We start from the raw sequence: 13,406 nt of genomic DNA, 5'->3' as shown, positions 1-13,406 counted from the left end.
AACTCTGCCGAACACCAGAAGGTACTGATCAAGACCCTTAACGACGCATATGTACCTGTTGAGACCTCTGTAGAACAATTGGCGAGAATGGCAGAAAGATTCTTCACAATCAACCAGATTTCCTTCAGCAAAAATGACTTGCCCCCAGAAGGGCCCGCACATAACAAAGCCCTGCACCTGATAGTCAAATGCGAAGGGTACTACGTGAAAAGGGTTGTGTTGGACGGAGGCCCTTGAGTAGACATCTGCCCACTCTCAACACTATATCGCATGGAAATCAGGACCGAAAGAATTCGACCCAACAATGTCTGTGTACGGGCCTTCGATGGTATAAAAAGGGACACAATTGGAGAGATCGACCTGATTCTGACCATCGACCCAGTAGACTTTGAAGTAACTTTCTAGGTTCTGGACATGGACACATCCTACAACTTTCTTTTGGGGAGGCCATGGATTCATGCAGTGGGGGTTGTACCCTCTACCCTTCACCAGATGGTAAAATTTGAGCATGAAGATCAAGAGATTGTTGTCCACAGGGAAGACGAGCAATCAATTTATCGGGACCCATCAGTCCCATGTCTTGAGGCAAGAGAGGGAAGTGAGCACATAGTTTATCAAGCCTTTGAAATTGTGGTCGCAGACTAGTATGAAGAGGGAACCCTTGCCCCCAACCCTTTCTTTCTAATGCATTAATCATGGTGGCCAAAGAAATGATCAGATATGGTTTCAAACTGGGGAAGGGGCTCGGGAAATCATTTCAAGGAATAGCTGAACTCATCACCCTGCCTGCTAGTGAAAAGTTCTTCAGGGTAGGTTTCCAACCCACCCCAGCTGATATAAGGTGGGCAAATGATAGAAAGAATGATGGTTGGGCTTTGCCTCAGCCGGTGCCGCATCTGTACAGAACATTTGTAAAGACAAAATACCATGAGGAGGAAGAAAATGAGGCATTTATGGCCGAAGAAATTGAAGAAATCTATGGGGCCATGAGGATGATACTGTATGAAGCCCACATGGTTCAACCAGGGGAAGGCACAAGCACCGCTGAGGTGTTGTATATGAGACCTAATGCCAAACTGCAGAATTGGAAGGCTACGCCATTCCCGATCAGGCGGGAGTCCCGGTAGACCTGTCCTGCCACCTTTCCCGCATCGCGAGTTATTTCAGGGTGTAACTCGGATGTTTTCTTTAGTTTCTTGTCTTTTAATTTTCCAATGTAAACCCTGTTATCTTCTAATTCCAAGAAATGAAATCAATATTTCATCGTTCATCTTTCTTTATTATATCTGATTTTATTATTTTTTCTCTTTTATTTCTTCTTTCAGTTCTAACAATGTGGCTTTAAATAACATGAGATGCTTGCAGACTTCATGCCCAGATCCAAACACGTTGTCTAACTATGAAGTGATGAACCAAGAATCGGAATACGATGACGAAGAGGCTTTTAGGGAAATAATTCGAGAATCGGAACAATTTGAGAATAAACCTAAGCCGAACTTAAATGATACTGAACCGGTTAATTTGGGTAGTTCTGAATAAATCAGGGAAAACAAGATAAGTATTTACACGGACGAAAAAACCCGAAACGCCTTAATCCAACTCCTGTTTGAGTTCAGAGATGTGTTTGCTTGGTCATATGACGCATGCCAGGACTGAGTGTTGATTTGGTGGTTCATAAGTTGCCTAGTTACCCAGACTGTCCCCCAGTCCAGCAAAAGAAATGAAAGTTTAAAACTGATATCAGTGACAAGATCAAAGAAGAGGTCACGAAGCAGTTGAAAGCGGGGTTAATCCGAGTGGTCCGGTACACCACATGGCTAACTAATGTAGTCCCAGTGCCAAAGAATGACGGGAAGACCCGGGTGTGTGTGGATTACAGAGATCTAAATAAAGCAAGCCCAAAGATAACTTCCCTTTGCCGAACATTCACATCCTTGTTGATAATTGCGCCAAGCATGAGATACACTCTTTCGTGGATTGTTACGCAGGATATAACCAGGTGTTGATGGATGAAGAAGATGCGGAGAAGATAGCTTTTACCACACCTTGGGGTAGATATTGTTACAGAGTCATGCCATTTGGTCTGAAGAACGCCAAGGCGACCTATATGAGGGTCATGACTGCCATTTTTCACGATATGATGCACCAAAAGATAGAGGTGTATGTGGACGATGTTATCATCAAATCCAAAACCCAGGACGACCACATTCAGGAGTTGAGAAAGTTCTTTGAGCGGCTGTGCAAATATGATTTGAAGCTGAACCCAGCCAAATGTGCATGTGGGGTACCATCCGGCAAACTTCTACGATTCATCGTTAGTCAGAGGGGAATCGAGTTAGACCCAAAAAAGATAAAGTCTATTCAAGATTTGCCTCCTCCGAAAACCAAGAAGGATGTTATGAGTTTGTTGGGTAGATTGAACTACATCAGCCGATTCATTGCCCAGTTGACATCCACATGTGAACACATATTCAAATTGCTGAAGAAATACGTGGAAGTCAAGTAGACAGATGAATGTCAAGAAGCTTTTGATAAAATAAAGGAATATCTATCAAATCCGCCAGTCTTTGTCCCACCTGAGCTAGGGAGGCCTTTGTTCTTGTACATGACAGTCTTGGAAAATTCTTTCGGCTGTGTCCTCGGGCAACACGATGTGACCGGAAAGAGAGAGCAGGCTATTTACTATCTGAGCAAGAAATTCACCAGTTATAAGGCCAAATACACTTTGTTGGAAAGGACTTGCTGAGCTTTGACTTGGGTCGCTCAGAAGCTGAGGCATTATTTGCAAGCCTACACCACTTACCTCATAACCAGGTTGGATCCTTTAAAATACATATTCCAAAAGCTAATGCCCACTGGGAGGCTAGCAAAATGGCAGATCCTGCTTACTGAATTCGACATAGTATATGTCACTCGCACGTCAATGAAAGCCCAGGCGTTAGCAGATCATTTGGCTGAAAATTCGGTCGATGATGAATACCAACCTCTAAATACTTACTTCTCGTATGAAGAGGTAAACTCAGTTGAGGCAATATCAGAATACATCAATGCTTGGAAAATGTTCTTCGATGGAGCGGTAAATGCAAAAGGTGTTGGAATTGGGGCAATCTTGCTCTCTCCCACTGGTCAGCATTATCCGGCCATAGCCAGGCTTCGATTTTTCTACACAAACAACACTGCCGAATATGAAGCTTGCATTATGGGTATGAACATGGCAATCGACCAAGATGTCGAAGAACTATTAATCATGGGAGACTCAGATTTGATTATCCGACAAGCTCAATGAGAATGGGAAACATGAGACGTCAAGCTTATTCCTTATAGGCAACATGTGGAAGAACTTGGCAAGTGGTTCAAGTCAATAGAGTTCAGGTACATTTGCCTCACTGCCATAATGAACTAGCTGATGTATTTGCCACTTTAGCATCAATGCTTCCATACCTAGGCAATGCCCATATTGATCCCTTGGAAATTCAAATCCGGGAAAGGCATGGTTATTGTAATACGGTTGAAACAGCACCAAATACCCAACCATGATATAATGACATCATAAGGTTTTTGAAAACGCAAGAATACCCTGAGCAAGCCAGTGGAGACCAGAAGAGAACCATTAGGCGGCACGCGAGTGGTTTCTTTTTGAGTGGGGATGTCTTGTACAAGAGAACTTCGGACCTCAAATTGTTAAGATGTGTTGACGCAGAAGAGGCTGGAAGAATCATGCATGAGGTACACGAGGGAGTTTGCGGACCCCACATGAACGGGTATGTTTTAGCAAAGAAAATTCTTCGAGTGGGCTATTCTAGATAACCATGGAAAAGGACTGTTTCAGCTTTGTTCGGAAGTGTCATCAGTGTCAGGTGCACGGTGATTTGATTCATGCGCCTCCCACGGAACTGCATCCCATGTCAGTGCCTTGGCCATTTGTTGCTTGGGGTATGGACGTTATTGGTCCAATCGAGCCGAAAGCCTCAAATGGGCATAGATTCATACTAGTTGCCATTGACTACTTCACGAAATGGGTTGAAGCCATCAGTCTTTAATCCGTCACCAAGAAAGCTGTGGTAGATTTCGTGCACTCCAATCTTATCTGTCGTATTGGCATTCCTACAACTATTATCACAAACAATGCTGCAAACTTGAATAGTCATTTGATGGAAGAGATATGTGAACAATTCAAGATAACACACCAGAACTCTACTCCTTATCGGCCCAAAGCCAATGGTGTCGTCGAAGCAGCAAACAAAAACATCAAAAGGATTTTGAGAAAGATGATTCAAAGTTCCAGGCAGTGGTATAAAAAGTTGCCATTTGCATTGTTGGGATATCGCACTACTGTGCACACGTCAATTGGAGCCACCCCGTATCTTTTGGTTTATGGCACTGAAGTTGTAATACCCGCAGAGGTTGAAATCCCCTCTCTCCGGATCATAGTTGAAGCTGAAATTGAAGATAGTGAGTGGGTTAAAACCTGTCTGGAACAGTTAACCTTGATCGATGAAAAGCGAATGGCTGCGGTCTGCCACGGGCAGTTGTACCAACAAAGAATGGCTCGTGCCTACAACAAGAAAGTGCGGCCTAGAAATTTTGAAGTGGGGTAACTCGTTTTAAGGCGTATCCTTCCCCATCACCAGGAAGCAAAAGGAAAATTTGCTCCTAATTGGAAAGGCCCATACATCATCAGAAAGATATTGCCGAGAAGAGCATTGTATCTGGGAGATATCGAAGGAAATGATCCCGAAGCAGCTGTAAATGCGGATGCAGTCAAAAGGTACTATGTTTAGGTTTTCTGCAGCGGCAACCTTGTCCGATTGGGATGACAAAGGCTTTCATTCTCGCTACTCCAAACACTATCTACCCTTGTGCAAACCCATTTGAGTCGGTTACTCTTCTTTGATTACCCTCTTTGGAACCGGAAAGTGTTATGAAATGAAAATGAAAAAAACAAACAAAAACAACAAAACAAATGTTTCCCTGAACTACGTTCGACTTGATTCCGAAAGGATACGTAGGCAGCCTCTCCCTGGGGTTCAGTCACACCAAAACAAAATGCCAATTTTCCCCAAAAAGTGAAACTGGGGCAGATGATACAATCCAAAGTTGTAACGCGATCCAATTTTCTTCTTACCCGAACCCTGTCCAAGTCCTTCGGATCAATCGGCAAAGGTGTCGGAATTGGAAAACACAACTGCTTGGATCTGATACAATCAAAATAAGAGAAATAAAATGAGAGAGTCTTATCGGTAAAAACCTACGGGAACCATAAGATGACGGTGAGTAAAGAAATTGAAAATGAGAGAGCTTGGTTAGTGAAAACTCGTAAAGAGCACTATTAGGCGATTGTGAGAAGAGAAATGAGAGAGGTCGTTTGGCGAAAATCCGCAATGGGTGCCGTTGATCGAAAAGAAGACACCCTCGCCACCCTTGGAGTCCTGGCTAGATTTCTCGATTTGGAAATATGGTTCACAATAAGTTTATGAGGAATTAGGGAAGTTTGTGTGGGTCGGACATCTACTCCAAGAAGCATGTCATGTTTATTGAAGCCCGCATGCACCACAGATAAGTCCTTCCTTCCCTCCCGAAAGGGGCGCTTTTCCTTTAAATTTACTTTTTCTCGTTCTTTGTTTAATTTTTCTTGAATCCCTTCCGGTCTAACTCCGTTCCGAAAATGATACAAAGAAAATGTGGCAAGATTGGTTTTACAGGTTTCTGCTTGATAAAAGCCAAATCCAAAGAAGAGTACCCAGCCTCAGCGGGTGCATCGAGTCGATCCCGACTGGCCATGATAGCTGATGCTTTGAAACCAGAATTATTGAAAATGAAATTCGAAGTCAAAAGCCCTAGAGGTGGGATAAAGTGGAAAGGCCAAAGCCCCGCACGGTTTAACCATCGTCTAGAAAGTTTGAAAAGTTTAGTTTCTCGGTTGGAAAGAAAGATCAATATTCAGAAAACTGGCAAGCAGCAAAGGTTCTCACCAAAGAGTTGGGCCGAGATCAAGTGATCAAAAAACAATGAAGGCCACAAAACCAACCATCGTCTCAAACTGACAAATTGTTCTTTGATTCGAAAACAGGGAAACGGGTGAAGTTCAAAACAACCCTGCAAGAAGCAGGTGCAATAAAAGCAAGGCACGCGGAAACCAAAATTGTTCTGCAGCAAAAGTTGACCCGAAAAGGGAAGTCCTTTTAAAATATTCATTCATTCTCCTAAGTAAAATGAAAAGCGAAGTAAAAAAGAAGAAGAAAAAGAAAGAAAAGAAGAAGAAAAATTCAAAATCATGGTAGCATAGGGCCCTCATTCCCTAGATATCTCGGCGTAACCCGTGGACCTCCCTGGCATAACCCGAGCACCATTTTTCTTTTATCCCGGCATAACCCGCAGATCTCCTTGACATAACCCAAGGACCCTTTCTCTTTTATCCCGGCATAACCCATAGATCTCCCTGGCATAACCCAAGGACCCTTTTCTTTTACCCCTGCATAACCCGTGGATCTCCCTAGCATAATCCAAGGACCCTTTTCTTTTATCCCGGCATTACCCGCGGATCTCCCTGGCATAACCTAAGGACCCTTTTCTTTTACCCCCGCATAACCCGTGGATCTCCCTGGCATAACCCAAGGACCCTTTTTCTTTTATCCGGGCATAACTCGTGGATCTCCCTATCATAACCTAGGGACCTTTTTCTTTTCTGGCATAACCCAATGACCTCCCGACATAACCCGAGGACCATTTTTCTTTTCTCCCGGCATAACCCGCGGACCCTTTCTCTTTTATCCCGGCATAACCTGCGGATCTTCCTGGAATAACCCAAGGACCCTTTTTCTTTTATCCCAGCTTAACCCGCGGTTCTCCTTGGCATAACCCAAGGACCCTTTTTATTTTATCTCGGCATAACCCGGGGATTTCCCTGGCATAGCCCAAGGGCCTTTTTTTTATCCCGGCATAACCCGTAGATCTCCCTGGCATAACCCAAGGACCCTTTTTCTTTTACCCCAGCATAACCAGTGGATCTCCCTGGCATAACCCAAGGACCAGTTTTCTTTTATCCTAGCATAACTCGTAGATCTCTATGGCATAATCTAGGGACCTTTTTTCTTTTCTGGCATAACCCGATGACCTCCCGGCATAACCCGAGGACCCTTTTCTTTTCTTCCGGCATAACCCGATGACTTTTCCGGCATATCCCGATGACCCTTTTATTTTCTGGCATAACCCGGTCAGCTTTCCAGCATAGCCTGACAATCCTCCGAATTTAGGGCTTCACACCCTACTCCCAAGGATATGCAATCCTGATTTTTATTCTTCCAATAAAGAGACAGTTTGGATTTGTATTGCAAATAACTCACGAAATTTTCCTAGTGAAAACTAGGGCAGAAAAATTTCGTTTGTTTGTTTGTTTTTGTGTTTGAGCAAGTTTTACCTCAAGGCACGTGATTAGATATGACCAAAAGAATGAGTCTGAATCCAAAATAAAGAAAAGAAGAGAAAGAACAAAAAGAAGTGAAGTCAAAGCGCTGAGGCAGACAAAGATGCAGAATGCTCAAGACTTGATTGAAGTCACAAGCTTCGCATGTCCCGCCTTGATCCAATGCTGAAGAAAGAACCAGCACCTACAACTTGCGAGCATCAAGATTCAGATCGGGGTCCACAGCAAAATCATCTAAGACTCAAGATCAAGTTTCAAGAAATTTATAGATAGGAATCTTGCAACTCGTAGTTGATAGGCCTAGCTAGCTTAGCTTTGGATTTTCCGTTTGGTGTAATAAGGAGGTCAGCAAGCAGTAGCAGTAGCAGCAGCAGCAGTAGTGAAATCACAACTCCCAGTAGTCCCAGCTACTGAAACTTCTAGAATTACACTGACCTGATTCCTTTATAGCCAAGGATATGTAGCCAACCTTTGAAGCAGGGTTCGGTCAGACTCTTTTCAAAAATGCTTCTCATGGAGAGTCAAACGGGCAAAAATCCCTCATAATTGCTCATATTATCTTTGCACGAAAACCCTTCGTGTCTCCGAGCATAGAGTGGTAGCTGTGAGTACGAGATTTTTGTGTCGCATGAATTACTCTTACAGAATCCCCAAAATTAGGATTTTTTTTATTTTATTATTTGGTTTTTAGGAATTAATTGCTCAATTTTCGTGTTTGTTTGCATTTTTGTGTGCATATTTAATTTTATTTAAACCATAAAAAATAGCAAAAATATAAACGCATTGCATTTAGGAATTAATTTTACATTTTTTAGATTAATTAGTAAATTGATGTTTTACAAAAACGTAAAAATCACAAAAATAACTCATTTTTGCATTTTTAAATTTTTAGATTCGAATTTTGGTAGTTTTCTTTAATTTGGTATTTAATTAGTTGTGGTAATTATTATTTAGAGTTAATTAATTAATTTGGTAGGATAATCTAGTTTTAAGATTTTCATTTAGGTTTTTATTTTTATTTGGAATTAATTAAAATAATTTGAAAATAAAAAAAGAAATTGGAAAGGAATTGAGGAGATCAGGTCTGGGCCCAAGTCTTTCAAAATTTACCCAAACCCAAACCAATTTTTCCCTTTCAGATACCCGTCGAGTTAGCCCAATGTCCGCCCCAACCTGGTCCAATCCCTGTATGATTCAAACGACCTCGTTTTAATGGCCTTTGGACTAGGACCGTTGATCTATTTTGATCTATCAGTCCGGAACTGGGGTCAGGTTAATATATAATTGTCCTAAGCCTACCTCCCTCTCAAACCCGTGTCTCTCATCTCACCCCCTCTTTAGAAACCACTCGAAAACCCTAGCAGCCGCCCTGAAATCCCACCGCCTGAGGGTGGCGGCGCCACCACCAATCTACCCTAGATTAACACCAAAGAACCCCCAAGCCTTCGTCATCCTAAATCTATCACTCTTTTCTTTCGAATCACCCTGAAATGTCTCGAATCTAGGTTCAAAGGAGAAGCCCTAGTGCCACCCTTGTTTTCTCCGGTGGTGGCGCCACCTCTAATTGTCCCCAAATTAACACCCTAAGACCGTCTTCTCTACCTCATTCCAAATCCTCGCTCAGATTACTTCGAACATCTCTAGAGCTCCTCGAATATCAAATCGAAGAGTCGAGCCCTAAGAGCTTAAAGTCGGAATCATGCATGCAAGTCATTTTAGGAATTTTTCGGTTGTTTCAAGTTGGTTTTGGCACAAAATAGTGTCACTCGTTTGCTCTTCACCAATAACAAACGTTTGCCACTGTTTTGGGTCGAATCAGTGCCTCAGTTTTGATTTCAAGTTTAGCTGGTAAGTCGTGTTCATTTTTGTTTTCAAAATTGTCTATGTGTCACCTTTGTTCTTTTCCACTCATTTAATTTGTTTTTGATTTGCCTAGTTCTATTAATTGTCTTGTTAGAACTTTTGATTTGGTCACTTAGCTTAATTTATTAGCTTAATTATTTCCTCGCCTGTTTGTGATCATTAATTAGTCGATTTGTTTGGTTTTTTAATTTTCTGAATTTGCTTAGGTTTCACCTTTATTATTAGGGCTCTAAGGTCAGTCTAAGACCTCATTCTAAAGGAATTCTATTTGGTTTGAGTCTGAGCCCATGTCTATTGAAACATTGAGCTTGTTTGGGGATTCATAGCCCATACTCGAAGTCTGGCTGGGCTTTAAGGTAAAAATAGGGCACTAAGGGGGTATTTTGGGTAAAAGGCATAGGAAATCTCTCAGTAACCACTTAGGAAGGTGCCTAGAAGCTGCAAAAACAGACTAACTTGATCAGCAGGTCAGAAAATGAAGGACTAAGTAGCAAAAGAGGAAAATTTGAAAAGGACTAAAAATGAAATAACTAAACTCTTAAGGCTGCCCTAGTAACTTGCCTATAAAGGCATAGTTACTTGGGGTTCAATTCAGTTTTTAGAGATGGGAGAGAGCTAGACAAATCAAAAAAAAAACCGATGGCTAAAATATAGGAAGAAAATACTATTCCATTGGAATTCTGCCCTGAATTTTAAGTTGTTCTTTGATTACAAAACGATTTCTGAATCCTTTTGAGTGAAAATGGCTTGATCTTGTGCTGAAAAGCTTTGGGTTTAGTTTGTTTGAAGTTTTTCACTGTTCCATTAAGTCCTTGCTTTGCAATGTGAAGTCTCCACTTCCTGAATAAATTTCTAATTGCTTGGGCTTTGAAATAGTTTGAGGTATAGTCATCGAGGTCGGGTTTTGATGTTTGCTGGGTTGATTGTGTGTTTGAAACTGGATCTTGGTTTGCTGTACTTCATTTTCTGGTTTTAAATTTGGTTTGCTGTACTTCATTTTCTTGTTTTAAATTTGGTTGGCCGGTTTACTCCTATTGCTGAAATCTGCTGTTGTTTCTTCATCCGCTGAAACCTCCTTTCTTCTTGCTTCCCCTTATTTCCCGGGTGGAATTGAAGCTGTAACTCTATTGGCTGTGAGGTGGAAACTTGAAGAATGAATTGAAAATGAAGAATTGAAGCATAGAAATTATCCCATTTTTGTTTCACTAATTTGTTTTCTAATTTACTATGATCACTCTTGTCTAAATCAGCTTTAAATAAGTAGTTTATAGTTATTAGTAGAAGTAATATGGTGCTAGTATTCATATTTTGGACCTTCAGTTCATCTTCATGGTTTCACACATGTTTTGAACGATTTTTTGTTCACTAATAGAAATCCAATGTCCTAGGTTCAGCATTATCTGATTCACTAGCATTATGGCTAAAGTCTGATTCATAATTAGCTCGGTTAGGCATTGAATGGTATATGTTCATGCAGAGTCAGTGATCATGCTCGAAGTTATGCTTATTTGAGGTTTATTTAAAGGTTATTATTGTTGAGTGTTGGGCTGTTGTTTGTGGATTGGGTCACCTATGGGCCAAATCAGCAAGTATCGAGTTCATCACTAGTCATGTTGTTGATGTGGTGTTAGTGATTGACCAAGTATTCATTAACATATCATTTACTTGTTGGTTAACCCTGTGCGAAAGTAATACGACTAGCCATGTTGATATGAGATTGGAACTGTTGAAATTTAGAAATTCTGCTTGCTTATTATTAGTTATTAGAACCGTAATTCACATTTGCTTTCAAAATCTAATCACTGCTGGATGTCATGGGATTGGTTACAAATAAGTCGAAAACGACTCCAAGTTTGCCTGCACATGTGTTAGTCTCTTTGCTAGCCCATTTTGAATTCACTTGCAACTTCCGTTATCGTTCGTAATGTTGAAGGGGTTCGATGTGAAGGCTTGTGCTCAATAGTTGCAGGGTTCCGAATTTGGGCTCATCATGTGGCCGAATTCTGAAAGTTCTTTTGAGTAGATCCAGGTATTTCTTTTGTTGGGCCATCAGTCCATTTGTGTTGGCTCAAGCCTTTTGCGTAAATGGATTAGCTTTCCCTCATGTAAGCCATCTTAGTTAGTTTAAAGCGAACCTTTGACTACACTCACTGTTAATTGATTAAGCTCCATTAATCGAATTTGTGGTGTTCCATAGTAAATAACATCAATAGTTTATGGCCCTCGAAAGCTTTGTTTGAGCTTCCTTTAAAAATCGAAATGGAGGTTCGCCGCGCCAAAAAACAATCTTCAAATGCGTTCCCTCATTTAATTATTTATTTTAAAATACTTAGAACTCTAGGCATTCCATTTAACAAATTTCCATGGCCCTCGCAAAGCTAAAGTGCGTAGTTGCTTTAGGCGCGCTATTTAAATTAATTTCCTTAAACTCGGGTGTGCATTTCATATGACCCAAATCCAAATCTCAACAACGTTATATAAAATGTATCGTGGACCGAGGGTGCATTTCATGTGGCGTGGTTTAAAGACGTGTTTTAGATAACGTTGAATCTTTCTAAAATTAATTAAAAGTGGTTAATAATTTAAAATTATACCATAGGCTAAAATATGTTTTAAAATCAGATAATAGGCCAATTATGATAGTTTAAGCGACCGTGCTAGAACCACGGAATCTGAGGGTGCCTAACACCTTCCCTCGGGTTTACAGAATTCCTTACTCAAAATTTCTGGTTCGCAGACTTCAAAAGGAAAGTCGAAATCTTCCTCGATTTGGGATTAAAAAATAAACCGGTGACTTGGGACACCAGAAAACAAACCATCCCAAGTGGCGACTCTGAACAAAAAATGAATAATTAATCCCATTTCGAATAATGTCACTTAAATTGAAAAAACTCCCTTATACTACCTTCGGGTGTGTGAAAAAAGGAGGTGTGACAATCTCTCGGAGCACATAGTCGGTATCTCCTGGCCCCAGGCATATTGCTAGAGGTCCCTCAAAGGTTCTTCTGTAAAGAGTTCTGCTTTCATCGAGCAAGAATCGGGCTGTTTTGGTACGCAGGGCCCTCGACTCTTTTGGGTCCGTGGGTAGCTTCCCGCTCTCCAAATAGTCGATATATTTATTTCTCCAATCCCATGTTAGGCTAGTGGAGTTGATCTCGGCGTGTCCATCCTCAATCATTGACTTGGACAGTTGAACAACAGATCCGGGGAGTATGTCATCTTCCTCATCGGACGATCCCAGGTTTGCGAGTGCATCGGCTTCGCTATTCTCCTCACGGGGTATGAGGGCCAGGGTCCATTCTTTGAAGCCGTGCAATGTGATTTGAATTTTGTCTAAGTATCTTTGTATCCTATCTTCCTGAACCTCGAAGCTCCCATTTACCTGATTTACCACCAGGTGAGAATTGCATTTGGCTTCGATGAACTCAGCTCTAAGGCCTCTAGCCAATTCCATACCTGCAATCATAGCCTCATACTCGGCTTTATTGTTAGTGAACCTTATGGTTTTTATAGATTGTCTAATCGCGCCACCCGTAAGTGGCTTTACAACTATGTCGAGCACAGATCCTCTTATGTTCGAGGCACCGTCGGTGAACAGGGTCCATATCCCGTAGGATGTGCCTATTTTTAGCAAAAGTTCTTTCTCGACCTCGGGTACGAGAGAGGGAGTGATGTCGGCTACGAAGTCTGCCAAAATTTGAGACTTTATAACCGTCAGAAGCTGATACTCGATATTGTATCCCCCGAGTTTGATGGCCCATTTGGCCAACCGGCCCGATAATTCGGGTTTATGCAATATGCTTCGAAGGGGATACGTTATTAAAACGCAAATATGATGACATTGAAAGTAAGGTTTCAATTTTCGAGATGCACTTAGTAATGCAAGAGCTAGTTTTTCCATATGCTGATACCTGGTTTTGGCATCTCCTAGGGTCTGACTTACATAATAAATAGGGAATTGTGTACCTTGTTCTTCTCGAACCAGCACACCACTTACCGCTACCTTGGATACTGCTAGCTACAAATACAATGTCTCATCCTCTTTTGGGGTGTGGAGCAAAGGCAGGCTTATCAAGTATCACTTCAACTCCTCCTAGGCGCGTTGGCACTCCGGAGTTCA

The 13,406-nt window shown here is 41.6% G+C and overlaps 1 protein-coding gene across 1 annotated transcript; it reads left to right on the top strand.

Annotated features, from left to right (window-relative positions):
- Positions 1 to 2,923: 2,923 nt before the first annotated feature.
- LOC138868951 (uncharacterized) lies at positions 2,924 to 3,286 on the top strand. The gene has a single exon (XM_070146532.1). The coding sequence runs from the start codon at positions 2,924 to 2,926 to the stop codon at positions 3,284 to 3,286; it is 363 nt and encodes a 120-aa protein (XP_070002633.1).
- The last annotated feature ends 10,120 nt before the right edge of the window (positions 3,287 to 13,406 follow it).

Source organism: Nicotiana sylvestris, chromosome 5 (assembly GCF_000393655.2).
Source record: "Nicotiana sylvestris chromosome 5, ASM39365v2, whole genome shotgun sequence".
NCBI classification, from domain to species: Eukaryota; Viridiplantae; Streptophyta; class Magnoliopsida; order Solanales; family Solanaceae; genus Nicotiana; species Nicotiana sylvestris.
Note: the sequence above shows the minus strand (reverse complement) of the source record. Positions and strands in the feature narration are given on the sequence as shown.

Bases quoted from the DNA above. Each gene is read 5' to 3' on its own strand.
- LOC138868951 (XM_070146532.1), top strand. From the start codon at position 2,924: ATGAAAGCCCAGGCGTTAGCAGATCATTTGGCTGAAAATTCGGTCGAT.